This window comes from Penicillium citrinum (assembly GCF_028827155.1).
Source record: "Penicillium citrinum strain IBT 23319 chromosome Unknown utg000001l:1.0-4955037.0:1.0-4956770.0, whole genome shotgun sequence".
In the NCBI taxonomy this organism is placed as follows: domain Eukaryota; kingdom Fungi; phylum Ascomycota; class Eurotiomycetes; order Eurotiales; family Aspergillaceae; genus Penicillium; species Penicillium citrinum.
Genome location: NW_026622686.1, coordinates 1,314,460 through 1,340,867, shown reverse-complemented (window position 1 = coordinate 1,340,867; position 26,408 = coordinate 1,314,460). Strand labels below are relative to the sequence as shown.

The 26,408-nt window shown below is 45.3% G+C and overlaps 10 protein-coding genes across 10 annotated transcripts; 5 read left to right on the top strand and 5 right to left on the bottom strand.

Annotated features, from left to right (window-relative positions):
- Positions 1-188: 188 nt before the first annotated feature.
- N7469_000517 (mitochondrial 37S ribosomal protein uS9m) lies at positions 189-1,218 on the top strand (the record flags this gene model as incomplete). The annotated part of the gene is made up of 2 exons (XM_056639437.1): positions 189-1,044; positions 1,127-1,218. 2 exons carry the CDS (start codon positions 189-191, stop codon positions 1,216-1,218), a joined length of 948 nt encoding a protein of 315 aa, XP_056505194.1.
- A 1,189-nt stretch (positions 1,219-2,407) lies between these two features.
- On the bottom strand, positions 2,408-4,103 carry N7469_000516 (uncharacterized protein; the record flags this gene model as incomplete). Its single annotated transcript, XM_056639436.1, has 3 exons — positions 2,408-2,502; positions 2,622-2,888; positions 3,293-4,103. 3 exons carry the CDS (start codon positions 4,101-4,103, stop codon positions 2,408-2,410), a joined length of 1,173 nt encoding a protein of 390 aa, XP_056505193.1.
- A 2,423-nt stretch (positions 4,104-6,526) lies between these two features.
- cnaB (calcineurin regulatory subunit B) lies at positions 6,527-7,368 on the bottom strand (the record flags this gene model as incomplete). Its single annotated transcript, XM_056639435.1, has 5 exons — positions 6,527-6,537; positions 6,609-6,943; positions 7,009-7,082; positions 7,143-7,195; positions 7,260-7,368. The coding sequence occupies 5 exons, from the start codon at positions 7,366-7,368 to the stop codon at positions 6,527-6,529; spliced, it is 582 nt and encodes a 193-aa protein (XP_056505192.1).
- Positions 7,369-7,886: 518 nt separating this feature from the next.
- N7469_000514 (uncharacterized protein) lies at positions 7,887-9,852 on the top strand (the record flags this gene model as incomplete). The annotated part of the gene is made up of 4 exons (XM_056639434.1): positions 7,887-8,045; positions 8,161-8,643; positions 8,709-9,005; positions 9,061-9,852. The coding sequence occupies 4 exons, from the start codon at positions 7,887-7,889 to the stop codon at positions 9,850-9,852; spliced, it is 1,731 nt and encodes a 576-aa protein (XP_056505191.1).
- A 574-nt stretch (positions 9,853-10,426) lies between these two features.
- Positions 10,427-12,102, bottom strand: N7469_000513 (ribosomal lysine N-methyltransferase; the record flags this gene model as incomplete). Its single annotated transcript, XM_056639433.1, has 4 exons — positions 10,427-10,891; positions 10,964-11,191; positions 11,254-11,852; positions 11,952-12,102. The coding sequence occupies 4 exons, from the start codon at positions 12,100-12,102 to the stop codon at positions 10,427-10,429; spliced, it is 1,443 nt and encodes a 480-aa protein (XP_056505190.1).
- A 381-nt stretch (positions 12,103-12,483) lies between these two features.
- kae1 (O-sialoglycoprotein endopeptidase) lies at positions 12,484-13,605 on the top strand (the record flags this gene model as incomplete). Its single annotated transcript, XM_056639432.1, has 1 exon — positions 12,484-13,605. The coding sequence occupies one exon, from the start codon at positions 12,484-12,486 to the stop codon at positions 13,603-13,605; it is 1,122 nt and encodes a 373-aa protein (XP_056505189.1).
- A 519-nt stretch (positions 13,606-14,124) lies between these two features.
- Positions 14,125-15,595, bottom strand: N7469_000511 (putative Snf1 kinase complex beta-subunit Gal83; the record flags this gene model as incomplete). The annotated part of the gene is made up of 3 exons (XM_056639431.1): positions 14,125-14,172; positions 14,228-14,798; positions 14,862-15,595. The coding sequence occupies 3 exons, from the start codon at positions 15,593-15,595 to the stop codon at positions 14,125-14,127; spliced, it is 1,353 nt and encodes a 450-aa protein (XP_056505188.1).
- A 1,238-nt stretch (positions 15,596-16,833) lies between these two features.
- N7469_000510 (uncharacterized protein) lies at positions 16,834-18,039 on the top strand (the record flags this gene model as incomplete). The annotated part of the gene is made up of 1 exon (XM_056639430.1): positions 16,834-18,039. The coding sequence occupies one exon, from the start codon at positions 16,834-16,836 to the stop codon at positions 18,037-18,039; it is 1,206 nt and encodes a 401-aa protein (XP_056505187.1).
- Positions 18,040-20,564: 2,525 nt separating this feature from the next.
- On the top strand, positions 20,565-22,041 carry N7469_000509 (histidinol phosphate phosphatase HisJ family protein; the record flags this gene model as incomplete). Its single annotated transcript, XM_056639429.1, has 3 exons — positions 20,565-20,591; positions 20,640-21,404; positions 21,463-22,041. The coding sequence occupies 3 exons, from the start codon at positions 20,565-20,567 to the stop codon at positions 22,039-22,041; spliced, it is 1,371 nt and encodes a 456-aa protein (XP_056505186.1).
- Positions 22,042-24,096: 2,055 nt separating this feature from the next.
- On the bottom strand, positions 24,097-25,620 carry N7469_000508 (endo-1,4-beta-xylanase; the record flags this gene model as incomplete). The annotated part of the gene is made up of 9 exons (XM_056639428.1): positions 24,097-24,186; positions 24,251-24,316; positions 24,390-24,478; positions 24,629-24,717; positions 24,778-24,923; positions 24,983-25,104; positions 25,163-25,211; positions 25,279-25,319; positions 25,374-25,620. Coding segments are annotated over 9 exons (939 nt in total), but the record flags the coding sequence as incomplete, so codon positions are not given.
- Positions 25,621-26,408: the final 788 nt, after the last annotated feature.

Below are 26,408 nucleotides of genomic sequence, written 5' to 3'. Positions count from 1 at the left end.
AAAAGAAAAGGAGAAGGAGAAGGAGGGGCAGTCGAGAAGAAAATTAAAAGTTGCTCTTTTTCGGAAAACCGGCGGATTGTTATTGCGGAGGTCACGTGGAGAAAACAAGAGGGAAATTCGGCGAGTCCGCCAGAATTCAGGCAGTTCCCTTTCCTGTTGAACTTCCCCTTCAACATCGATTGTCGAAAATGGCCCGGTCTATGTCCAATGGCCTGGTACAGGCAATGCAAAGCCTGCGATTAAGTTCACACCGTTCCGTGATCCCTTCATTACGATCCCCTGTTCGAGGTTATGCGACAGAGACTACGCAAGACACACCCGTTCAGTCCGATCCAGCAACAGAATTGCCCATCCAAGCAGCTCCAGCAGCTCCAGAAATCGACTTTTCGACAAATTTCATTCGCAGTCCAGCCCGAATTGTTCCTGCCTCTCCTTCCTATTTCTCCGGTAACCCACGATTTGTCGACCATGTTCTGAATCTGGAATCTCTACAAGCCCGATATGCCGCCCTCCCCATTCTCCCGGCCGGTGAAGCTCCCCGAATGGCCTGGTTCAAGTTGAAACAGTTCCGTGAATATGTTGGCGAACAAGTGCCCGTGAAGAAATATAAGAGTTTGGTTAAAATCCTTCAGAGACTGAATCGAATTCAACCGGATATGGTACCTGGGGAGGTTCGAAGTGTGTTAGATTCCTTTCTTCGTCCTGGTAACCCTTACGCACAGACTCGTGAACCTCCCGAGCTGGATGAGAATGGTCGGGCGCGTGCGAAGGGAAAGCGAAAGGAGTCAAAGGCTGTGGTCCACCTAGTTGAGGGTGAGGGTGAAGTTCTCGTCAATGGCAAGTCCATTGTTGAAGCCTTCCCGCGAGTGCATGATCGTGAGAGTGCACTGTGGGCTCTTCGCAGCACCCAACGGATGGACAAGTACAATGTGTGGGTTACAGTTCGAGGTGGCGGTGTCACTGGCCAGACGGAGGCTGTTACATTGGCGATTGCGCGGGCGTTGATGGTGCACGAACCTGGATTGAAGCCCGTTCTGCGGAGGGGTAAGTTCCGTCTTTTCTTGTTTCATTGCTCTAATTGCAATGATTGTTTATATTGGAGAGATGCTGACTTGTCATTCTTTAGCTGGTGTTATTACTGTCGATGCTCGTCGTGTGGAGAGAAAGAAACCGGGTCATGTCAAGGCTCGCAAGATGCCCGCTTGGGTCAAACGGTGAAACCTGGACTCTCACAATGTTTTTCTCCAGCGATACTCTTTTGTATTATCTATCTTATGTATTATTTTACTAGCATGGCATGTGTTGCCAGTTCTGTTCTATATCCTATATTCAATGCATATGGAGCTTTCAGATATAAAGATGAGTATTGGTATTCTACTACTAGTTAGAACTCATACTCCAGGGTTTATACTAGTACCGTGACAGTAGTATCCAGTACTTCAACTTCAAGATCTAACTTGACTTTACTTTAAATTCAGTTATACAGGTATACCATAAGTATCGTCCAAATTAGATGATTATACTAGTCACACTGACAGATGGCCATAGCTACATGCAGTCAAAGGACCCGAGTCTATGGCACACCAATCGAAAATACGAAATCTGCAAATCATCACAATCACATCACAAACGCAATAATTCATTAAAAAAAAAAAACCACGCAAAAAATAATAATTTAATACCCATTGCGCCGGGAGCATCCAATGCTTTGCTTTTTGTCCTTTCCCCCCCTGTATCCTCACGCCAATACCATGCAATTTAAAAGCAAAAATGGATATCCCAATCATGTCCCATCTGCACTAGCTCCAGGGCTGCTCAGATTACATACATGAACCAAAGAAATGAAAAAATTGAATAATAGAAAAAAAATTTAAAAAATTCGATATGTACATTGCAATAATTTTGGTCGTTGAATCTGATTGATTACGAATGACGTAGAGAGTCGAGTCGAGTCGAGTTGAGTCAATAGTACATAGTTAGTACTTCGTACTTCGTACTCGACTAAGAGAGATGATTCGAAGTGATTTGATGCATCTCGGGATATTTCATTCAGCTGGGACGGGATGATGATCATCGTGAGTGATTACTTCAATCTCGATCGGCTGGGATATTCAAGGCGACGAATCGTGAAGATCGACTCGTTCCACGGACTTGGATAGTCTTCCGTCTTAATTCCCCTCGAGGGTTGGTGCGGGTGATGGGCGTGGCGCTAGTGAACAATAGCTTCGCCATGGTGGGTTGGTAACCTCAACTATGCGATGGACGCGCCCCGCAATTATAAATTCGGGTAATTTGCCTTTGGCTTTGGTATTGAGTTTTTGCAATTATGGCCCGTGTTGGAACCGAAGGGTTGGATCGCGTGGAAGGGGAGGATTTGATGAGTTGATTGCGATTCGGAATTAGGGCTTCAGGGCCGTGGGGCTGCTGCGGTTGGTTCGGGGAGTGTTTGGATGTGGAGGAGATCGGGTCGACTTTCTATCACGTCGAGACATTGAGTTAAGACTGTGTAGGTTAGATGACAGTTATCCTTCAATAGAAATAAAAGAAGGAGAAGAAATTGAATGAACAAAGAAAAGAGCCGGTGATTGGTTCTATTATGTTGCTGAATGGAGTATACATACCAGAAAGGATTTCTTCTTCCCATATCCCCAATTGATAATCGACTAGTCCATGCGGTTCCAGCTGATCACAAAGATGAATCAGATCTTTCCCCATGGCATCCAGCTGATCTCGACTGATGAGACTCGTATGTGTAGGTGGATGACCCGTACTGATCAAATCCTCACACAAATCCTTCTGTTTTTGACATACAGCCAACCAACAAAGGTTAAAATCATTCCAGAGTTGCAATCGTTCGGGATAAAGTAGATGATCGTCGCGCAGGATTCCTAACGTATGAAAAAAAAGGGTATTAGTCTCGTCAACCCTGAATCAAACTCGTTGGCGCATTGAGTTCGCCTATCAGATGATGCCTGTATGACGCGTGCCTACAAGTGCAAAAGAATAAAAAAGAAAGGAGGGGAAAGAAAAGACAAGAAAGAACAAAAGTGTACAAAGTATTCCCCTGTTAAACAAAAAACAGGATCCAGGCCAAAGTGCGATTTGGTACGACCTCCTTTGCACAAGTCTGGGGGCGCGGCAGCAACCTTGTACCATTATTGTACCTCCCGCAGGGTATATGATAGCAAAGGACGATAAAAAAAATAAAACAAAAAAAAAAAAAATTGAAAAATTGAAAAATGGGAATGAGAATGAATAAGCAGCGAGAAATATCAAAAAGAGCCGAACTTACCAAGATCCCGTGCGTTAGCTACAAGCCACCCGGAAATTTCCAATAGCGATCGGCTGGCTTCTACCAATCGTCCGGCGCGCGTATGATCAAAGGTACTGCGCAGTGCACGTTGATATCGAGCATAAGCTTCGTCAAGACTCGAAGGATCAACAAGAGATTGTCGAGAAGAGTCTTCTGGCTGCTGGGATGGAGGTTCCAACCGGCCAGATGTGGGACCAATTGGCGTGAAATCGGACATAGTGGCGGGGAAAGGTTGCATAGTATTCGGACGTGCCATGGGACCAGGTTGATTATATGGTAGAGTGTTGAGATAAGGTGAAAGCCCAGCTGGGGTAGCCGAGGGTTCCTCATGGGCAAAATATTGTGAAACGGCAAACTCATTCGATAGGGCGGCCATCGCTGCAGACTGCCGTGGCGGATACTGTGGAACAACTTCAAAGGGTCCTGAGGCTGAACCTGGACCCTGCTGTCCAAATTCGTACAGCATGGCCGACTCGTACGGCACGAAGGGCGGGATTTCTTGCGCTCGTCTTCGCGCGTTGTTTAGTGATGTTGGCGTTTGGCGCGGCCGTACGAACTCGGGCGTATAGGATTGCATCTCATTGCCCTGCAGTGAGCCGCCGGTAAAGGAACTTCCTGTGTATCCGTAATCGTAAGACATCGTCGCGCGGTCTGGCGCCTGCGATAGCCCCGTTGGGTCTCCACGTGGATGCATGGAGGACTCGAATTGATCGGTTGTACGGCCTCTAGCCGTGGAATGACCAGATCCCCCCATCAACCGTTCATTCTGCTTGCGGTTGTCGCCATCCATTAGACTGTCCCACCGAGGTCTGTGGAGATCTAGATCTGCCCAGGGTTTGGGTGACAACGGTGGACTTGCGTAGGATGCCAGTTTGAAGTTGATATACCAGGTTTGAAGTATCAAATATCGAGTACCAATATCGAGTACCAAATACCAAATGGCGAGTGCCAGTACTCCTTTTTGCTATCAGTTCAATGTTGAGAAGTAGGTTCAAGCTTTTATCTGATATCAATTGGGTCGATGGTATGTCGATGAGATGCAGATATAGTTGAAAACAGATGTGAACAGCCACCAAGAGGCATAGATCATGTGTCAAAAAAAGCGTACCGAGAAAGATGTTTCAACAAGCGAGTGGAAATGAGTAAGACGAGATCAAATCGAGGATTACATGGAGACGAAGATCCCACAGGACGATTTATAGTTGGAAGTTCCAATCCCTACGCCAACTCCTCAAAAGGATTTAGTTCAAATTAAAGCAATCCACAAAAATACCCAAGAAAGTAGGGCTTCAAATATGACGAATCTGATTATTTTTCGTGAGTATCAGTCACAAGATGACAATAGATGGAGACTAAGAGGGGGGAGGACAAGGACAAAGTGGGAGCCAAACATACCCAATAATCAAGTCACAAAGTACCGTAACCGTAACGGGAGCCAGTAAGAAGTAAGTTCATAAGAAGAACAAACAACGAGAAGACGAAAGGGAGAGAGAGAGAGAGAGAGAGGAAGGGCCAGAGATGGACTCGTGGGGAACCGAATACCTGGAAGGGATAGTATTTGAGACTATCTACTTGGGGATGGCGATCATCTTCGATCTACACTGCGCGTCGATCGCCCGGGAACCCGGCAGGCTGGTTCCTGGTGGATTACCCGAAAGCTAGGGATGACAGGGTCAGGTGTGTTTCGTTTCGTTTCGTTTCGTTTCTTTTTCTTTTTTCTTTTTTTTTAGTTTATTTCTTGGTTTTTTTTTGTTATGTTTTTCCTTTTCTTTTTGGATGTGTAACTTTGGGCGACGGGGCTGAGGATCCGCAGGCCCTAAGTGAGTTCCCCTCCCAGCAAACTGGGTTAGAAGGAATTCAAATAATAATAGTAATATCAAATAGACATATCAGAAAAAGAAGGGAGGAAGAGGGGAGGAAAAAGAAGAGAGGAGGGAAGGAAAAGGAAAAGAATCAGAGACAGTACAATAATAATATGATAGATAATATAATAAATAATAATTTGTACCCTAGGGTAGTAATAAAAGGGGGCACAAAACGACAGCAAAGATTGGACATTCCGGAACGCAGATTATTGCTCGGACAGCTGCTGCCCTGCTGTTCTCCTCTTTGACCCCCTTCTTTCTCGGATATCTGCGACGAAAAGGATACAATCGATCCAATTGGTCAGAAAATACAGAGAACAAGAGACAGCGTGAGAGGGAGGGAGAAAGAAAGACAGAGAGTATGTGTGCATGAGAAGGGACGCATGAACAAGAAAAAAAAACACACACGCGCCTCAAGGTGCAAGTGGAAATGCAAGAATTTCAAATACAGATCGGGCATCGTCTGCCCGATCCCGGATCTGCAAAAAACAGGATCGTCGCTGGGGAGAACACCGGGACACGTAGATTCACGATAGTGGAGTGGAGCAGCAGAGATGTCAAAATCTCCAGGGTTTGTTCCGGCCCCCCCATCCAGATCCAATACTTTGGTTGGGATAGGGACGTGCCGAGGTCAATGGGGGAGGGTCACCAAAAGATGAAGGAGAGAAAAAAAGGAAAAGGAAAAGGAACTAAGAAAAAAGAAAATATATGGGTTTCATCTTGTTCTGACCAGTCCTCGAGGAAAGAAAACATGATGCAATCTGCGCAACCTGGGACTCGGTCTCATCTTGCACGCCTCCTGTACACCCTTCGGTATACTAGCCGCAACCAGGAGCCTGGTAGTTTCACCGCGCTGACGTTTCTGGTCCCTGTCAGCTGACAATACCAATTATAGCTGAGCTGACCTTTTTGCTCGGAGGGATAGTGACACCGATAGCTCCCCGGTGAAAGCAGAGGGCGAGAAGAAGAGGGAAGAAAGGGGAATGGATTAGAATTGAGACTGGACCCCCTCCCGGTTGAGATTGCACCTCACCACGAGACTTGTAGTTCGGCCGGAGGTTGGCCCGAGACTCGGGAGGATGAGGAATATCATTGGCAGACAGCTACATTCAATAAGGTAGGAAGAAGAAGGAGGAGGAACAAAACAAAACATCACATCGCTGGTCATAGAGTCATAAGGCGGGAGGACCCACCTGCATGGGATCAACAAGATAGGAGCACACAGGAATAAAGGAACACAAGAATAAGAGAGGACACGAAGGATGAATCAGCATCAAGAACAACAATGGAATACACCTAATGCACGTATGACGGCGTGCAGAGCTGCAACAATGGTTCATCACGGGATTTATATTTGATCTGATAATCAGGTTAGCCAATTGAATCGACATGTATCAAGGCAAGAACACTAGAGCGAGAATCAAACATACTCAGAGTCATGCTCAGGTTAACATCCGTGCTCTCCACCATTTCTGTAAACTCTTCAAAGCTGATCTTTCCATCCTGATCCTTATCGGCCTCCATAATGGTCTTATCGACGATTTGCTGCAACTGCACATCCTTGAGGTTGTTGCCCACCATCATCTTCAAGACAATGAAGAGTTCACCATTGGATATATATCCGTCTCGGTCAATATCGTAGACCTTGAATGCAAATCGAAGTTTCTCCTCTTTGTTGCCCTTGGAACTAAATGCCGAAAGTCCAGTCACGAACTCTTGAAAATCGACGTCACCACCGCCATCCTCGTCGAAGATCGCAATCATTCTAATCAAGTTCGATCCAAGTCAATATTTGTGAAACATGATGGCGTAGGATTCTCGGAGACGTACCTCGTGGCGAGTGGGTTGGAGCTCACTTGGGGCAAGGAAAGGAATTCATCGCGGTCGATCGTACCGGAGCTGTCCTATAGATTATATCAGGCATTAGAATTTGACAATATACCCAGCGGTCATGTTGAACAAACCTTGTCCAGCTTCATAAAGCGTTTGCGCAGGCGATCCACCTCATCACGGTCGACTGTTTTGATGTTAGCGGCACGTTCCCCGGTCTCCCCCTCACGAGGCGACAAGAGTAAACAGACAGTTCGATGTTGAAACAATATTGTCAAAGAGTTGTGTAGTGCCCACAGAGCCTCGTCGGCGCTGGACATTATGCATGGCGGCAACGTTGGGCTCGGTTGGTTGATCCATCTTAGAGGGAGGAGGAATGTGAGGGGAAGGGAAAGCGGGTTCACGGAATGCCGGTGAGTTGAGATAGGTGAAGGTGATAAAAGGATAGTTGCGACGCTTATAAGTGAAGTCGAAACTAATCAGAATAACCCAACTCCAAAATGAAGTCTAAACAATCCAAGGTACTTTAAGGTAAGATCCAAAAGATATAAGATCAAAAGATAGCAAGAGACCAGTTTGATAATGCCCAGCCCCGCACTAGCCACAACCGGACAACGCACTAACCCGAATGGGACAGGCAAGCGAGCCCCTGAGGCCGTGCGGGCGGCAAAACAGGCCATCACCGGGTGACATTGCAACGTCAATCCAACCGCCTGGTGTGAACAAGCCAATCTAGTCGTGTCCTTTTACCCCCCTTCCCCATCGAATTTCATCACAAAAATACGTTCACGCGATACTGTATGACCAGACCTTTCGATCGAGCTACTTTTTAATCCCATCCCGCCCATGGTCGTTGTGCTATTGCGCGTCCCGACGCTATGACTCGGTACGGGGGCCTGGGCCGGACGCGCCCTAAGAAGCTCACCTCTAAGGCGTCCATCCCTATCGTCCGCGAAGAGGATATCGACGTGATAGACGATGAACTACAGTCTACTCTACAACAGATCGAAACTGGCGTCGAAAAAGCCGAAGAATCGGTGAGTGGTCCCCTCCCAGTCCTAATTTTAGCCTCATCCCTGCATGTCATCACGTGATGACATCACCAAAGCGACACGAAATTTTCACGATGCTGACCTTGGACGCGCCACGTAGGAATTTCACTTGCAAGTCGCGATCAATGCTACGGCAAAGGGAAATGTCAATGCCGCGCATATTCCAACACCCGAAACAATCCTCAGTAACCTCCAATATGACCAATTATACCCCCCAATCTTCTCACAACCCGCGACGTACATCCGCTTCTCCTCCACAGTCGAAGATTGTTGCGGATGTCCGTATAACATGAATGAGGAAGACGATGTCTTTCTGAAGATCTTCAATCAGAAGCGCGATCCATCAGCGCGGTGCTCGGAAGATGATTTCGAAGCTACCATGAACTTCTTTGAGGAGACCGCCGAGGCTAAGCAGCCATATGCTGCCGTTGATAGCCCTCCTGTGCTGGCTTTCGCTGACATGGAAGAAGCCATGGATGCTGCCGTCGAGCAATGCGTGAAACGCTTCGCCAAAGACATCTACGAGCATTGGAAGACACGACGAGTTGCTGCCGGGAATCGACCGCTCGGGGCAAGCTTGAAGGTGAGCAACGGCTCTTTTTGTGAACAAATAATTTCATGCGGACATTTTGCTAACAGTCCATGCAGTTTGAGACTGGCCAGGATACTGATGACAGCGATCCTTGGGTCTGCTTCCGTCGGCGTGAGGTCCGTCAAATTCGCAAAACCCGTGGCCGGGATGCACAAAGTGCCGAGAAGCTGCGGCGACTTCGTAAAGAACTTGAAGATGCTAGGCAATTGGTTGCCTTGGTGCGCCAACGGGAGGTTGCCCGGAAAGAAATGCTCTCAATGGAGCGGCATCTCTTCTTGCAGCGCTCCGAGGTCAAGGATATGAAGCGTAAGCTCAATATCAAGGACGACGATGAGGACCTCATCAACCAAAAGGTATGCTCTACTGGTCTCAGCATAGCTGCATCTTTGCTAACTAGCCTTGTTTCAGCCCAAGAAGAAGCAACCCGAGATGCCATCTCGACAACCTGCCGCTCCACAAATCCGCATGCCCCTCAAGGCAGGCTTGCAAGGAGCAGAAGATCTGCAGCTTTTGGAGGATACTCAGGCAGAGAAAGAGAACGAGATTATGCGCGATATCAAGCAGAATATTGCAAAGCATATCAAGTGGAACGAGGGATTTGTAGATCATACTCGTGCGCCATTGTCGCCTTCTCCAGAAAGGACATTCGATACCGCGGCTTTCCGTCCAGCTTTCACTGCACAGTTGCCCACACCCCCATCTTCAGATGCTTCGGGTGATGCAATGGACACAGCGCTGGACGTCACTAGCCCCCTCTCCGGTCGTGATAGATTCGCTTCCCGGGCGATGGAGCTGCATGAAGAACCGTCCCGTATCCCATCATTCCGAAGACGCGTGGGTCGTGGTGGTCGATTGATGATCGATCGTCGCAATCTTGCGGCACGTAAACTCGATATGGATCCTATCCGGGCCGATCGGTTCAAGTTTGACCAAGAGGACTCTGACGAAGAGTCTTCGTATGATACGGATGGTTATAGCATCCAGATCATGCAGCACCGGGCCATTACCATGGCCAAGGTACGCGAACAAGCTGCAGTAGCTGCTCAAGCCCATGCGCAGGCGCAGGCTCAAGCCCAGGCACAAGCGGCTCAGGCTCAAGCACAGGCTCAAGCTCAAGCTCGAAAATTGCAAGCCGATCAACAAGGGAATAATCCAGGATCAAATCCTGGTCCTGCAGTGGCTGCACCTTCCGAGGCCTGATCGATGATTCCTTGTCTCTCTTCACGTCTTTTCTTTTATTCCTCCAGCATTTGGCGGGCGTTCTTGTTTTCTTTCCACCATCTTCCTCCTCGTCACCCACATCGCCTTTTCTTACCTTCTCCCATACTGTAGTTTTAGTACCCCTCATGTTTTGACGACTTTCGTGGATGGCGAAGGAGACTGATGGACCTATTCGTTTTTCTTTTCCCTTGCTTTTGCTCCTGCTCTCCCCGATTCCTCCTGCTCCTCTCTACCTCTTCCTTTCAAACCTTTTGCAGCTGCCCGTTACCGTGTTGATGTTCTTTAGCAACACAGTATATCGGTGGGTATCTGGTTTATTAGTGTACATATTAACCTTCTTGATTTTCTGGTGGAGGAGCGTGTGGTTCAAGAGACCGCTTGTTTGTATAATGGATAACCGAAGTTATGATGCCTGCGATGATGGAAAAAGGGACAAGGGCTGAAAAGGAAACTTCCCAAATCTAACAGAAATATAATCACTCGCCAATATCTTCAAAACTTTTCTTCCTTCGTGCTGGCCCTGTACTGTCATGAAATAAACTCGACGTTCAAATCAGACTCTCGCGGCCTTCGAATTCCTGGAATCATAATCGCCGTTGGCGCTTCGTTTGAGAGATCCGGCTGCAGTTGAATCAAGCATTGTCAAAATATTCTGAAAAATCTCCTTCTCGCCCATTCGTACTTGAACAGCCATTTTCAGTCGACGGGATGGTCCCTCCAGGGATTGCGCGGGAGGCAGACTTTGTAAAATTTGGGTGTCTTCAGCAAGTGAGGTTGCGTATTGAGCTTGTTTAGACTGCAGGGCTTTGAGGAGGAGAGAAGTCTGGGCCGCGTCCATAGATGGCTTAGGTAATTTGCCTTTAGATCGACGCTGTTCGAATTCTTCAGGTGTCTGTGACAGAGCCGTGAGTAGAATGACCAGTTCTGCCGGGAGGATGTCTTCAAGCGAGGCGTTGTTCAAGGGTCTAGGTATCACATAGCCGTCTTCCAGAACATCATGTTCCTCGAGGAATTCAAGCTGTATAGAAATCAGCCAATTGAACAGACAACTATAGTAAGAAATGTATTTCTTAGTGATATCTTTGCATACCTTAGGTTGCGACTCCACGTCCGCATTGAGAAGACCGGCTGCTAGGCAAATATCCTTCAAGGACAGTTCGATGACATCGTATGGTGCGTAGTTTTCGGTAACATAACCATAGCGACGAAGTAGGTCAGCGCGAGGAATTTCTCCATAATCATTGAAGATCTCTTCATTCTCGTGGATTGGCTTGATAGCTCTCATGATCAAGGAGTCCTCTTCTTGATAAAGACGGGCCTAGATTAATGAATGTTAGCTAACACTGACCCGCTGCGGTTTGACTAAACATATCCACTCACATTATTGCGGTCAGCGTCGGCATTAAGAAGATCAGCCAAAGGAACCATGCCCTTAGACAACTGCTCTTCTTCATCATCGGTCATGTAGCTCTCGTCCGGATCTTCCGCTTCATCATCGCCATCTTCAGACTTCTCAATATCAAAAGCATAAGCCATAATGAGAGAACCCATCATGTGAGCGAGCTCCGGTAAGGCCGCAGCACCGGCGTCACCCTCATATGAAGAGAGACCTCCAACAGGTGGGAATAAAGTCTGATTCGCGCGAACAATCGGAGCAATTGATTCAAGAATAGATTCATCGGCCCCCTGTTTACCAATCTTGTCAACAATAGCACTAGCCTGTAATTCTTGCAATTCAGCTGGAGACCAGAACATCAATGTGTCGAAACGAGATGGCAAGATTTGGAAATAGGTTGCCCACTTCGACTGGTCTCCTTTCAGGTATTCGTATAACATGACCAACATCAGAGATAACCAGGGACCGAGAGCCTCTACATCTTGAGGGAGCAGGGACTTCAAATCCGAATTCTGCACGGCGAGAATGAGGGATCGTGGAATTGAGAATAGTTCTTCACCTTCTTCAATGTTTTCTCGGGCCACTATAATTATAAGAAAGAAAGTTTGTTAGAAAATGTTTGATCTTTGGGGAAATCCATTTTGTGGAATTTTGTGTGGTGGGGGGAAAGTTTTAAATTTACCGACTCCTCGTCCTGCGCCATTTGCTCGAAGATCAGCTAAAAAGATCTTGGGATTAACCTTGACACCAGGACTTCCTTCTAACCAGGAGACGAAGTTGTTGGATTGTTGCTGGAAGCTTGAAGGGTCGGCGAAGTGGGTGGAGGAAGACATGTTGTATGTACGGATGCACCAGACCCGTGGGTGGAAAGAAAAGGATGTAGAATGTAAAGGGGGTGTAGAGTAGAAGATGGAATCCAAGATCTTTCCCCAATCAAATTGAAAGAAGAAAAGGATTTGCCCGTTAAAAGAATTCTAGGGAGAATGGGGTGGGAGTTGGAGGGAGAAAAGAAGAAAAGAAGCGTACAACTCAATGGCGTCGATTTACTTTTGGCGTTCGGCGAACACTCGGGAAAATCCCAAAAAGGAAAAGAAGGACCGCCGCTTTTAAAAATTGCTGATAACGATAAGCAAAAAACTGACTCGATCAACTTGTGAAACTACAACATTCATTTTGTTACAATTCAATCCACTTCTCACTCAAATCATTCCAAGATGATCGCCATTGGTATGGAAGGCTCCGCCAACAAGATTGGTGTGGGCATCATGTTACATCCCAAAGATGGAAGTCCACCACAGGTTCTGGCGAATATTCGACACACATATGTTTCCCCACCTGGGGAGGGGTTTTTGCCCAAAGATACAGCACGACACCACCGAGCGTGGGTGGTTAATTTGGTTAAAAGGGCTCTAAAGGAAGCTAAGGTATCAGTTGAAGATGTCGATTGTATTTGTTTCACTCAGGGACCTGGAATGGGTGCACCACTACAAGCCGTAGCTATTGCGGCGCGAATGCTGAGTCTGCTTTGGGGCAAGGCTTTAGTTGGAGTCAATCACTGTGTTGGCCGTAAGTCTCCATTCAATATTTTGTTGAAACCCTCTGACGATGCAATTTTGACACTCAACTTCTTAGATATCGAAATGGGCCGTCTGATTACCGGAGCTACCAACCCTGTCGTTCTGTACGTTTCCGGCGGTAACACACAAGTAATCGCATACAGCTCGCAGCGATACCGCATCTTCGGCGAAACCCTCGACATCGCAGTTGGAAACTGTTTGGATCGATTCGCACGAACATTACATATCTCCAACGACCCAGCACCAGGATATAACATTGAACAACTCGCAAAGCAAGGCAAACAACTAGTGGATCTTCCATACGTGGTTAAGGGAATGGATGTATCATTTTCCGGAATTCTTGCAGCAATCGATGGATTGGCCGCGACTTATGGTCTCGGGGGGTCAGAAAAGGCGAGAGAAGATGCTCAGGCCAGCGGGAAAAGTCAGGATTCCGACGACAAGCCTACCCGGGCAGATCTCTGCTTCTCTCTTCAAGAAACCGTATACTCAATGCTTGTTGAGATCACCGAGAGAGCTATGGCGCATGTTGGGTCTAAACAAGTACTTATTGTCGGTGGCGTGGGATCGAATGAAAGGTTGCAAGAGATGATGGGTATTATGGCGCGGGATCGTGGTGGTAGTGTCTATGCTACTGATGAACGCTTCTGCATCGATAATGGAATCATGATTGCTCAGGCTGGAATGTTGGCATATCAGACTGGGTTCCGAACCCCCCCTGAAAGAATCTTCTTGCACGCAGCGATTCCGAACGGATGAAGTGTTTGTTAAATGGCGGGAAGATTAATTTCAATGTTATGGTCTATGACGATCAATGAAAGAGAATGGTGTTTGGGATACATTAAATAGATATGATTATGTGTTATGAGAAATAAAAGGCCTTGCATTATTGTTTCCTGTTACTATTATATTGCTTAAAAAAATGGTATACATCAAACCTTGAAAAAATCTCCGCATATCAAGAGATTTGCATGTAAATAACACGCAAAATTTGAAGCCCTCCGCAATGACTACGCGTAGAAATTTAGAAAGCTAATAACTACGTATTTTTGATTCAATGAAGGCAAAGATATGTATTATCATCATGATACATGAACATCAGTTTGTCAACAATGGAGATACTAATATCTGGATTGCAAATAGATCGCTGGACAACGCTGAACCAAAATCCAACCCACAGGGCTTCGAATTTCTGAAGGGATGTACATATCGTCCCATTATTATTCCACGGAAGATGACTCGCAAACCCTGATCTGCGAGAATGATTTGAAATATCCATCATTCAGTGAGATCACCGGTTGGTTTGTACAAAATAGTCGTGACATACTAAATCAAAAGAGTCAATACGATTCATGGATAGCAGAATCAGAAGGGTCCTTACTTTTCTTTTATATCTGGTTGTCACACTCGTTGCGAGAACACCATTTTTAATACTGCTCGTCGCAAGGTGATTCAAAACGGTATGGTTCGGGTAATTAAGAACACTGCTGTCATCTTTGGTTGGAGTCGTGCTGTTAAGGATGGATTTACCCAAGAACAATGGTAAACTTGGAGGCGTCGCAGTGTCGCCAATGACATTCGCAGCTTGGAGATAGGCCGGACTATCTTCTTCTTTATCTAGATCGGCAAGGAACTGGGGAATTGCGCTGCCGAAGTCACCAGGGGGTACTTCTTCCTCGATCTCTGCTTTCTTCGGTGGATCTTCAGTTGTTTCCTCGGATTTCGAATCATCTGGTAAGGTCTGTGGGGTATCCGTTGAGGAATTCAATTTATCGCTGTCTTTATGGGAATAGTCGGCACTGATTTCAATATAGTTCACGAGATGGTTCGTGAAATCTACTGCAGTTGGAAGGGTATCGGATGCTCGCATTTCTCCATCAACAATGAACTTGAGGTGATGTGTTCCAGGGCGAAGACTCAATGTCGTCGACATATCCGCGCCATCATGGTCACTATAACAACAGTTAGCCGATCTATTCAAGTACCTAAGGAAGACCTGACAAGGATTTACTCACCCTCGGTGTAGACGGAACTTCTTCTCCCAGTTGACGAAAGTTCCTGTGACATATACCTTCTGCCCCGGTGCATTCCATTCTATGAGGGTGGGTACAGCCTTTCCAACACCACTAGGAGTGTACGGTTCGAGTTCATTGCCTAGCTCCTCGCCACTCATAATCTCGCTGGCATCTGTAGTTTTCGGATCCATATTTTCATCGAAGAGCCGATCCGCCGGCATGGATTGTATATGCGAGTCTTCAGGTCCCATAATGGGCGACCCAGGTGTAGCTGTAGCATCGGCAATGGGCAATGGCAGTCGCGGAGGCCGTTGTAAATGTTGTGATGCGTTATAGTAGGAGTTCATGGGCGGAGCCGAAGGCGCCATTGAGTTGCGTTCCGCGCCATGGCGTGAGACTGGGACTTGTACGGGATTAGAGAGATCCGGCGCAGGATTACTTTTCTGTCGAGCATGTCCAGAGCTTCTTCCATCAGACTTCTCTGGTCTTTCAGGGGTTCTTGAGGGAGGATCGGTGGGGTTTCGTGACTGTAGCCGATGTTGAACGGAGCCCTGGTAAGTTGCCGAATGGCCCGCAGCTGTCTCCCGTGTTGCTGAAGGATCAGCTACAGTGGCTTTGTGTGTCGGGATTGCATTGAGTGAAGTTCGTCGTGCGACTTTTCTATCTCCGGCAGCGTTGTGAATATGGCCCGGTGGCGCGTCGCCGGCTGGGCTTTTCGAAGGGTTATTGCCCATCTAAGGCGGGGTAGTAAATGCAAGTTCGAGTCGAATGACAGTATTCGGACAAGCAGGCAGGAAATACTAGGAAGCTGGGGGCGTTGCGGTGCAGAAGATACTCGAATGAAGATGTCGGTCAAGTCGACATCGGATTGGAGAGGTTATTCTTCACGAGTCGGAGGTGTACGAGGTACAATTGAAGGTCGAGGCCCATGACGCCGGACACCCCAATTGGGACAGGGCTTAGGGCTTCCGGCAATATCTCGGCTTTCTCCAGTCTTTTGTGTCAGCTACGGGATTAAAAAACTTCTTCAATAAATCTTGAGTCTACTATTTGTTTATTAGAAACAACTGCTTCATCCAAAGTAATCGGGCACTTTTGCTTTCTCCAAAGAATCTTCGCCCGATCGGAGATGGAGTGATATATCACGTGATATACATACTATTCACCACGTGATATGGATCGACTTAGTCATCTTAGTCATCCAGGAAAAGACGCCATGGTCCTTTTTGGAAGTCATGGGGACTTAGGGCTGTTTGTCAGTTGACAAGGTCATGATGTATTCATTTTCCAGGGTTGGTAGGGGAAATGCATATGTGTTTTCGGTTGATCTACCCAAAAAGTCATATATTATTCTCCGGGAACGGATCCATTCTTCAACCCAAGGAATAAAAACAATAAAGGGAGAGTGGTGATGCCATATTTGAGTTCCGCAAACGGAAATCAACCCTGGAATCTTGATAGCTTTCGGCAGGGAATCCGCAAGCCCCGCGATGTACAACCGACAAAGGTTATTGTTTCAAAATGATGATCTCTAGGGATGGGCTGCTTTGATGCATGGAGATGGGTCGGGGCGCTGCATTAGGATCATCGGACAAAAAACGGCGCGTGCCTTTATGATGATCGGTTCGCCCAGACCTTCTCCCCCAGGTCTATGTAATGCTGATAAAATTGTCAGCAGCCCTCGGTGATTGAGTCCCATGGTCCGTTTTCATGCATATTAATCTTTCTCCTTAAGTCCTACTTCTAGGTCAAGAGATCCCCTTCTTCGATCTTTCACCTTTTTGGACCCTTTGATGCTATTGACGTTTGCTCGTCACGCGATGCATATGTCGACAACTCCAATATGATAGAAAAGCAAACCTCATCGCAAAACTGCACCATCCTCATTCTCACACGCATCCAAAATAACGCATCTGAAATCTGAAAAGGAACATCCTTCCGTCGAAACATCGAGCTATATTCGCAGGATTCAATGGCTTATACCGAGTCCCCTTCTGGCTTCCCGGACCGCCTCCATCGAGCCACTGAAAAGCTGAAGGCCATCATCAAGATGAGATCTTGGACATCTAGCCGACTGCGAAAGCAGGAAAAAGATCAACAGCCCAGTCGCTGCTATCTTCTCGAACTACCGACCGAGCTGCTATTAGAAATTATCTCCCACCTCAAGCTGATCCCCGAAGCTGCTCTCGCCTTAAGTTGCAAGCGCATGTTTGCGATCTCAGGCGAAATCCTCAGTTCGAAATCATTACGATTTAGTCGCGACTTTGCACCCTTGTTTCACCATTACCGCAATAGTCATAATTTTGTTGCTCCGCGATGGCAGTTCATCAACTTATTAGAGAACAGCCGATGGCGCGCTTGCTCCAAGTGCCTAAAATTACACCCCCGTGCAGCTTTCTCGTCTCGCGAGATTAGACGGAAAGCCGAGAATAGAACCTGCAACGTGGGAGAATTGGCTGGTATTGTCGATTTGTGTCCATGCAAAAAGTTGACATTCCGCGACAAGCTGGATCTCATCGATTATCTTCAAATACGCCGGATCTCACTGGGCGCTCTGAAAACACAATTTGGAAGCATGGTCTCTGATGATAATTGTTGGCATTCCTGTACGGAACAATACGGACCAACAACACTAAAGGTCTCATTGTATCCTGAAATGAACGAAGAAGGTCAACTCGTGGTTCGCTCGGAATATCAGCTTACGACTGAATCCGGCCAGGTCGGCAAGGAAGAATATATGACTCCACGCTTTGGATGTGCTCATCGCTCGGTTGACCTCTGGCTCTCGAGCGTTTACCAGTCTACAATTTGTCGGGTCTTTGATTCATTCTGCTCTTCCTGTCAGCGAATCTCGGTATGTAGTGCCTGCAATACGACACTGAAATGTCGTCGGAAACAACCATACCAGGTCCAAGGCCAAGGAAAAGTCACCTATTCTTTCTGGACAGAAAGGAATCTTGGAGGTGCAGATCTCACGCCTGATGCTGCTTGGGGAAATCAAAGAATCCATCCTGCGGAACCTTCTATTAGTGTGGACAACTGCAATGAGCTTTGTCCTTGGACAGTCCGTGAACACCCTCCCATGAACTTTTCGCCAAGTTTGGGCGAAGAGATTATCTCGCCAGGCATAGAAGATCAGCCCATGGACTCTCTATTCTCTTCCATCCGGATGATGTGAACTTTCTCTTTACTATATACCCTGATATCATATCTAATGCAATTACACTGTTCAAATAAGAATTAATCTCAATATCAAATCGAGACCAGAACTTTCATCAGAGAATTTCTAGCATGCTCGTACGGGCAACTACATGATTACATGGCAAACTATTGGCACTACCTCGGCATCTCATAATACATACGACCATAGAGAGTGAAAACCACATTTTACCATATTGGCTTCTCTCAATATTAGAATATAGCCCTAATTCAGTTTTCAACTGATACATACGACCATAGGGTGTGGAGAACAGGGCCTCCCGCCCGCTCAGCCGTACTTAAGCCACACTAAATGCGGTCAGTAGTCGAAGAGCCCTGGATCTTAAAATAGCGTCGGGTTTTGTTTTAGGGTAAGTGCGGATGATATGGGTGAGAATTCTGGAGACTGGGGTGAGAGAGGTGAAAACGGGGTGAGAACGGGGTAAGAGCGGATAAGAATAGGGTGAGAAAGGATAAGAATATCTGCTGTGATGTGTTGCTCTTTCTCAATATGCAATGATTGATAAATAAAAGCCCGAGGGCGCCAGTACAGTCTGCCATTCTTGAATGTATTTTTTTTTTGCTATTGTTAGTTGATCCAAGATATTCTCTGAAGAAATACAAAAGAAGCTGAACAAGAAAAAGATATATACTATATTATATAGTTTTATTTACAAGTACCAGAATATACAAGAACAAAAAAATAATACTATCTGCTATAAACAGTTTGTCTTAGCTATACTCCGAAATTACAAGAATATAGTATTGAATTGGGTACTATTGGTAATTTCCGTACCGGTTTGGAATTGTAAAAGGCTAAGGCCGGGTTTAATTCCAACAAGGCGTTGCCTGCAAACTGTTATTGTCAAACTTGAAGAAGTAAATACATAGCCGATGCGATGCGAATACGGTGAGGGTTCGGTGCTATGTTGTTCCGTTCCGACGCATCTGGGGTAAAAGGTAAATACGACAACAAGATTATATGGTATATATAACCCAATATCGGGTTCTGATCTGTTACAGTACTTTTTCCCTCCCGTGAAGACATAAACAATCAATCTGATATAGGATTCTTCTTGCTAATTTTCTTGGCAATGTCTGATTCGTGGCCGGAATACTACTGTATTGGGTCTCAAATGTATTCAAAGCGCTATATTTGCTTATATTCTCCAGAGACTTCTATATAGATTTTGTATAGTTTGTCCATTTCACCAATATTCAATGTTTTTTGTACTTTGTATATATTTCCAGTATCTCATTTATTTGCCATTCTAATTTGCTATCAATTTCAATCGGAGAAGATCTTGAATTGTCAACAATCTGTATAGAAAACAGATCTGAGACAGCCGGTCTGACAAGATCGATATAGAATACTGGATATATATCTTCTGATATATCGAGCTTCACTATATAAGAGAACAGAATCTCTAATATTTTATATTATATATATAGTCAGTTCAGTTTTTTATATAGTCTCACCGAATAAATATTCTTTAGATTCAACTATACTAAATTATCTTTCTTGTAAATAGATACTGCTTGGTATATTCTATTGATACTGTTCTTGTAACAGATAGATTCTATTGTTTGGGTTTATAGATTATCACTCGGCCAAAAGAGACCACAATATCGAAGCTCTCGCTTCGATATTTCCAAACTACATATATGTAAGGTATAGGTAGCGCACAAGTATATTTGACACAGGATTTTTCCTGTGACACTGATGGCGCTGAAGATATTGTTTATAGATAGTATTAGTATTTGAATTTTGTATACTATATTGAAATAACAATCAGATTGCTTATCAGTTATTTATTTGAAATATTGTACAAACAAGAAAATTTAAATACAATGAAGAGATACTAGTCCAGGCCAAAAGACAATACAGATATCAATATCACTGCATTACAGCCAAACTTTTGTATAATAGTGCGATTTTGCCAAGAACTAACTTCGCCCCACATTTTGAGCAGTTTCCCGCTCATTGAGCCGCTCATACCATGAGCCGATTTTCAAAAATCCCGCTCATGCCCTGATCATGAGCGGATGCCCAGGTCTAAGACTAGCCATTTCGGATTTTAGTATATTCTACTACAGTATATAGGGAATATATACTATCTTAATACTGTCTCTTATTTTAAGAGATCGCTGAGCCGGTACAGCGGAGATAGAGGCGGTGACTCTGTTTACTAATTATTGCAAAGTGGCGGTTACGGACTGCGATAGTGACTAGTGTAGTTTGTGTATTGAATCTTACCGAGCCGGGCAGTTTAGTGGGACTTCAACTCATCCAGAGTGGCGTTGCATGGAAAATTGGTCCATCGTGTTGAAATGAGATGTTTACTTTAAATAGTTCAGCACTTCCAGTTTAGCAGGGAACCTTGGAACTGGACTAACCCTGCAGCATTTTTAAATACAGGCTATAGTCTCTTCACTCGTCAAATTCTTTTACCACCTCCAGCTTGTGCTTCCCGGTCTACACACACTGAACCCTAGAGGACTACAATGGAATCGTCACTTCCTATAAGACTTGTATGTGGCTACCATGAGCATTCTCTAGCGCCTCGCTGATCTTAATAGAAATTGCAAAAGAAGACTGGCATCAGTTCCTGCCCTGTCGAAGTTTTGCACTTGATTTTCAGTCTACTTTCGCCCGCAGAATGGCATAGTCTCTGTCTGGTTAACCAGAAGCTCCGTGAAAATGCTGAGCCTCTCCTCTACTCCAAGATTCAATGGGGCTGGCAAGACCACAAAAAGCCTCCGCCAATAATTCCATTTCTACAATCTGTCACCAAACGGCCCGAGCTGGCCTCCTACGTCCAAAGTCTCAAGCTAGAGGGTAGAAACCGTCCGAGATTCGGGTACTGGTTCCCTTTGTTTTCTCTCCCAGTATCTGAAACAGAGCTAGAAAGTGAAATCGCCTTTATTCAAAGTTCAGGCGTACCTTTTAGCGATCTTTGGATACACGAGATCTGCAAGGGTGTAACGGACGCTCTACTCGCCCTTCTTCTGGCGCAACTTTCAAATCTGAAGTTTCTAGATATGCAGCCTGTCTTCCTGCAGCGAACTACTTTCATCGGCATGGTTCTAAAGTCAGCCATATGTGACCGTGGAAAATATCGACTACCGGACTTTCATGGTCTTCGGGATGTATCTATCATCTTCCGAGAAGGTTGGGATACAGCGCGTGTAACTGAGAAGTTTCAAGAAACTGCGGATTTATTGCCACTTTTCTATCTCCTAAATGTCGAGCATCTGGCTTTGTCGATTAGGAGCAAATCTGCATATAAATGGCCCACCGAAGATCTTCCTAGCCCCCCCGATGTTGAAGTCGCTTCATTTGAAGTCCATAAGGGAGAAACATCTCAGTGATATAGTGCCGCTTGCTAGGAATCTCGAAAAGTTGACCTGGAAATGGTACTACGATTATGATTTAAAAGATGATCTAAATAAGCCAGTGGTCGATCTCGACCAGATTGCTACCGCTCTGTCCCTCGCTCCTCCAAACTTGACGGAAATCAAAATCAAAGCTGCCGTTGAGCTCGGAGGCCATGATATCGATTACCCAGGAGTTTGTGTCAAGGGATCACTACAACAGCTTGCCAACTTACATCAGGTCAAGAGACTACAAATACCTTTTGCTTTTCTCGTTGGCTTCGCTGAAGATACCACGAAGCGATTGCACGACTTCCTGCCAAGAAATATTGAATTTCTGACTCTTACATACGATTTGACCGAGCAGGATGGTCAATACGACACAGATATACCCGAGTGGGACTGGGAGGATGAAGCCATCTTCGAATTACTTCAGTCATGGTTGAAGGTTTGGGAGTCGTGTACGCCATGTCTTCGCGGAATTCGAATCTTCCAATACCCTGAGAATGACTTGGGAGAATGGGAGCCATATTTGGTAGATCGTCTGAAACTATTGAGTCTTCAGACTGGTATCCAGATTGACTTTGCTCTAGATGAAAAGGAGTAACATTGTTGACCTTTTGAAATTTCATTATGCAAATGATTCTGTATTTGATAGAATCTTATGAAAAGATGCGTACAAGAGAGTATTGACCATATTATAACAAGTAGAATAATACTAGTATCATCTTCAAGTTCTACTACTCGTATTCATGATAGTATGCCTAGGTACTACCTGGAGCTTCAAAGAGTTTGAGCTACTACCCCGGAGGACATATCGTTGGAAACTATTTGTGTGTATTCTTGATCTTTGACATGAAATCGTCGACATCGAAGGAGGTACGGTTAAATGGTATCTTAGTGATGTTTTTGTGCGTTCTCTTGTGACCACCGCCCTTGTTTCTGGATTTTATATAATCTTTGGCAGTGTTGTCTTTGGCCTGTGTATTGGCCTGGATTTTGGTAACAGTCTTGTTTGGTTCCTTTGAATTTTGATGAACATCTATGCGTAGATTAACCGTTTTAACAGCATTGCTGCGGGTGGTCAAGTTGTCTGGTAGAATTTTCGTGATCTTGTCGACATTATTTCAGACGGCTTGAGAAAGCTGATCAAGGACAGTCTTCCAAGATATATTATGAATCAGGAATGGATGATTTGAATTCATTGCCGCAAATAAATTAAAGGATCTGGGTCAAAATCTAACCGGGGAAGCTAGGACGTCGAAGGGATTTTTACCTTAAATATGAAGGGATATAGTATTGTTCTATTGCCGAAAAAAATTATTTTGGTTTCTAAATAAAGAGTTTTGCCGGCAACAAACCATCCATTTCAAATACCAGTAAGCGTTTAACAATCTGAACAGCTCACTATCAGTTGTACCTAGAATAGACATTTTGCCAGGTCTGATCCGCAATTTGTAGGCGATTCGCCGATATCTAGAGATCGCCAGTGCTTCTTTTAACGTTAGCACTTAATTTTAGTTATCATCTTTTAGCTCAATGACACTTTGTAGATAGGTGCCCATTAATAGTAGAACAGGATCTGTGTATAGAACGTTAGTCATATTTTAAAAGGGCAATATCAGGATTCAGGATATTATTCTCTGTAGTACTAGATATATCTAGACGCAGGAGTACAAACACAAAGGTATGTGTCTAATTCTCTAAAATATATGCAGCTAGGTTAAATGTATAGGATATATACTAGAATATATACCAGGTTACTTCTAGATACTATGCGAATAAGAGAGAGGTAGATGCTAAATTTGATTCTATTGCTTACATCTGTATAATCGGGTCCAAAAGTAACGTACTTACGCAGGTGATCTAGAGCAGCGAGGAAAATGATTTGTCTGTTCTCGGTCTTTGGGTGACTTACGTGCAGATATCAAGACACCGAGCGTTTCGGAGAAAATAGGCTAGTCTAATCATAGCTTGTATTAATACAGCTGAATAGGCCTGTGCAATTTTCAGGCAACGGAGCGTCATTCTCACCCCGGCTCACCCTGTCTATTGCGCACTCACCCTAATCACCCGAGTCGCGCGACGCTAAAGCGGCGCTCACCCCATTCTCACCCGGGCGACACCCACCGCACTACCTGCTGTAGTTTAACCACACGCCGGCAGGTTAGTAGTATGGTGGGTGACCACATGCGAATCCCTGCTGTTGTATGTTTTTGGTTTTTGGCTTTGTTTATTTACCCTTAGTCTCTCTTTTTTGTGCATATATTCTTTGGTTTCTGGTAGCCGGTGAATGCCCTCGCAACCTTGCCAAGTTCGGCCCCTTGGAATACGGTATCCATAAATCGAAACGGTACTCGGTTTTTAGTACAGCATTGGTCAAATTGATTCTGTTCAACTCATGGCTAGCCTAGGTGAGAGCTAATCAAGACCAGAGACCACCAATCCACAATTTTCCAAATGGAGTACACAACCATACGGCTGTCACATAATAAATTCACGTTATCCCTCCATCATGTTGTGGCTCGGACAGTAGGGGTGTTTATTGACACTGGCAACGTGAATCCCTGCAGACAATCCATCTTCTTATCCTCACAACCTAGACCAACTAGACTCGATAAATTTTCACGCTGGTGCAATGCTACAGACCTGTCAAAGGCCTCTAGAGTGCATTTGCGATAGCGTTATACGCAGCCTTGGGGTTGTAATTGCCATCAAAAAGTAGAGGGTTGGAGCTGGCGCGCCACGAATCCTGGAACTTATCAGAAACCATCATCCAATATACTTATATGGAATGAAATTGGATTGAAACTTACGGGGTCAGCAACTCCCCAGACAGTGATTCCGACACACTTGGGCTGGTTCAAGCAAGCGTTCACAACCTGCATTAAAAGCAATTCAGCAAGGGATCATTATAGACTTGGAAAAGAAGGGGAAACAGAGCTTTCAACTGACATTCACGTAGTCGGTGGAGCTTGCACCAGCAATATCAAGCTCGGTGATGGCAACCTCCTTGGTTCCCGCACTTGCGAGAGCATTGAGAGCTGTGAGGGGATATGAGCTGGGATTCAACGAGAAGAAGAAGGGGGATACTTATCCAGAGACGGCAGAGCCGGCGCCAGCACCCAAGTGAGTTTGAGAACCTTTGAAGTGTTATTATCTATATTCTGTCAAGGATAAAGAAAGATTCTTACCAATTCCATCAATTGGGATCCCAGCGGCAATCCACTTCTTGACGTGGCTGACCATACCGTTCACTTTGGAGTAAGAGGCGGAGTCCAAGCTATGTCAAATCAATATCAAACTAGAAGAATATAGACGAGGATAATAGTTTGCTGCTTACTTGTAGTCATTGATGTAGAGCTTTGCATTGGGATCAGCTGCACGGGCTGTTTCGAAAGCAATTCGGACGAAGTCCTCGCCGATCACCCTGGAGAAAACACTATCACGCAGGGAACCATCTTCATTGAAGATTTCATTGACGACATCCTGATGTTGATTATCAGAATGGCCGATAATATAGAGAAAGGTCCATTAAGGTAACTTACCCAGGCATAGATCTTGCCCTTGTAACGGTTCATGACCGTGGTGATGTGGTTCTTCATGACATTGATCAAGGTGTTCTTGTCTGAAATAGAAGAGACCCAGGATGGAAGCTGAGAGTGCCACACTGGTACGATCAGTATATTTTGAGGCCTTTTCTCATTGATTTACGTTAGTTGGCTTACCAAGAGTATGACCACGAATCAGCTTTCCATTCGACTGGGCAAAGTTGACCTAAGTGCTGTAAGTATTGATTCGGCGAAGCAGTGGCTGCTTTGTTAAAGTCTAGGTCACTACATACCAAATAGTCGGATCCAGAGAAGGAGAATTGTCCTTGGTTTGCTGTTTCGCAGATAAGATTATGATACTGTAGGATTCATGGCAGTTTGTACTCACGCTCAGTCGCATCCCACTTCATACTATTCTCGGGTGTCAATTGACCGAAGTCAGCCTTGATAATGGCTGGAGTCTTTGCGTTCCTGTTGAAGGTATACTGCTCCCCAATATTTCCAAAGTATTTCTTTCCATGGGCTTTGAATTTAGCATCGATGCTCACGGATGCCTGTCGAGGCTCGAGAGGTGTGGAAAGCACTTGGCCTGCGAAAAGAGCGGCCAGCGCAGCTGTCTTGATTTGAACCATATCGACTGAGTTAGTTGGCTGAGAGGTTTGAATGAAGAATATATGGAAAATACGCCATCTGATATGGCAAGAGAGATACTTATATAGCTCGAATTTCTTAAGACAAGTTCATGAAAACGCTAGCTGAACGGACATCTACCCCGATTAGAAACGGGTGCTACATCTACAAAGTGATTGTTTCAGAAAGATATTTTTTTTGGTCTTTTCTTCCATTTCATCCAAAACCCTCGTAAACCCTTCAGAGCAAGAAGCATTCCATCTGCCCATCAGCCTAAATTAACGCACACTAGTAGAAGATCCAGGCTGATTGTTACCAAATTGCCAAGTCCTTCTCATGCACGCCAAGCAGGGTCTACTCGGAGCATTCACCAATAAGGTGATAGATGGTTATACACGTATTCCAAGGAGAGAGCTACCTGCGTTGTGGGAACTGAACAAGGGTCCAAATGTGGAGACCCTGATCATCGATATGCCGAGGTTCCAATCGAAATAGCTCCAATTTCATTAAAACTAAAAGTACAAGTAGCTTCTCCTGACCATTTCACCGATTTCTCCCCGGGTCAGATTAATTCTGATATCAGTCAAGGGGTTAAAGGAACAAACTATGTATACTCACCGGTAGACTCTGAGCAATGAATTTCTGAAACACACTTGTGTTTTATAGCGAAACAGACCTACTTCTATAATTTAACTAGAGGGATTTGTAAGGATTACTTCAGCATTGGCTTTTTGATATTTTTACATTCACGGCACTTGCAATGTACGTCTTTGCCTAGCGTCAGTAGATAGTC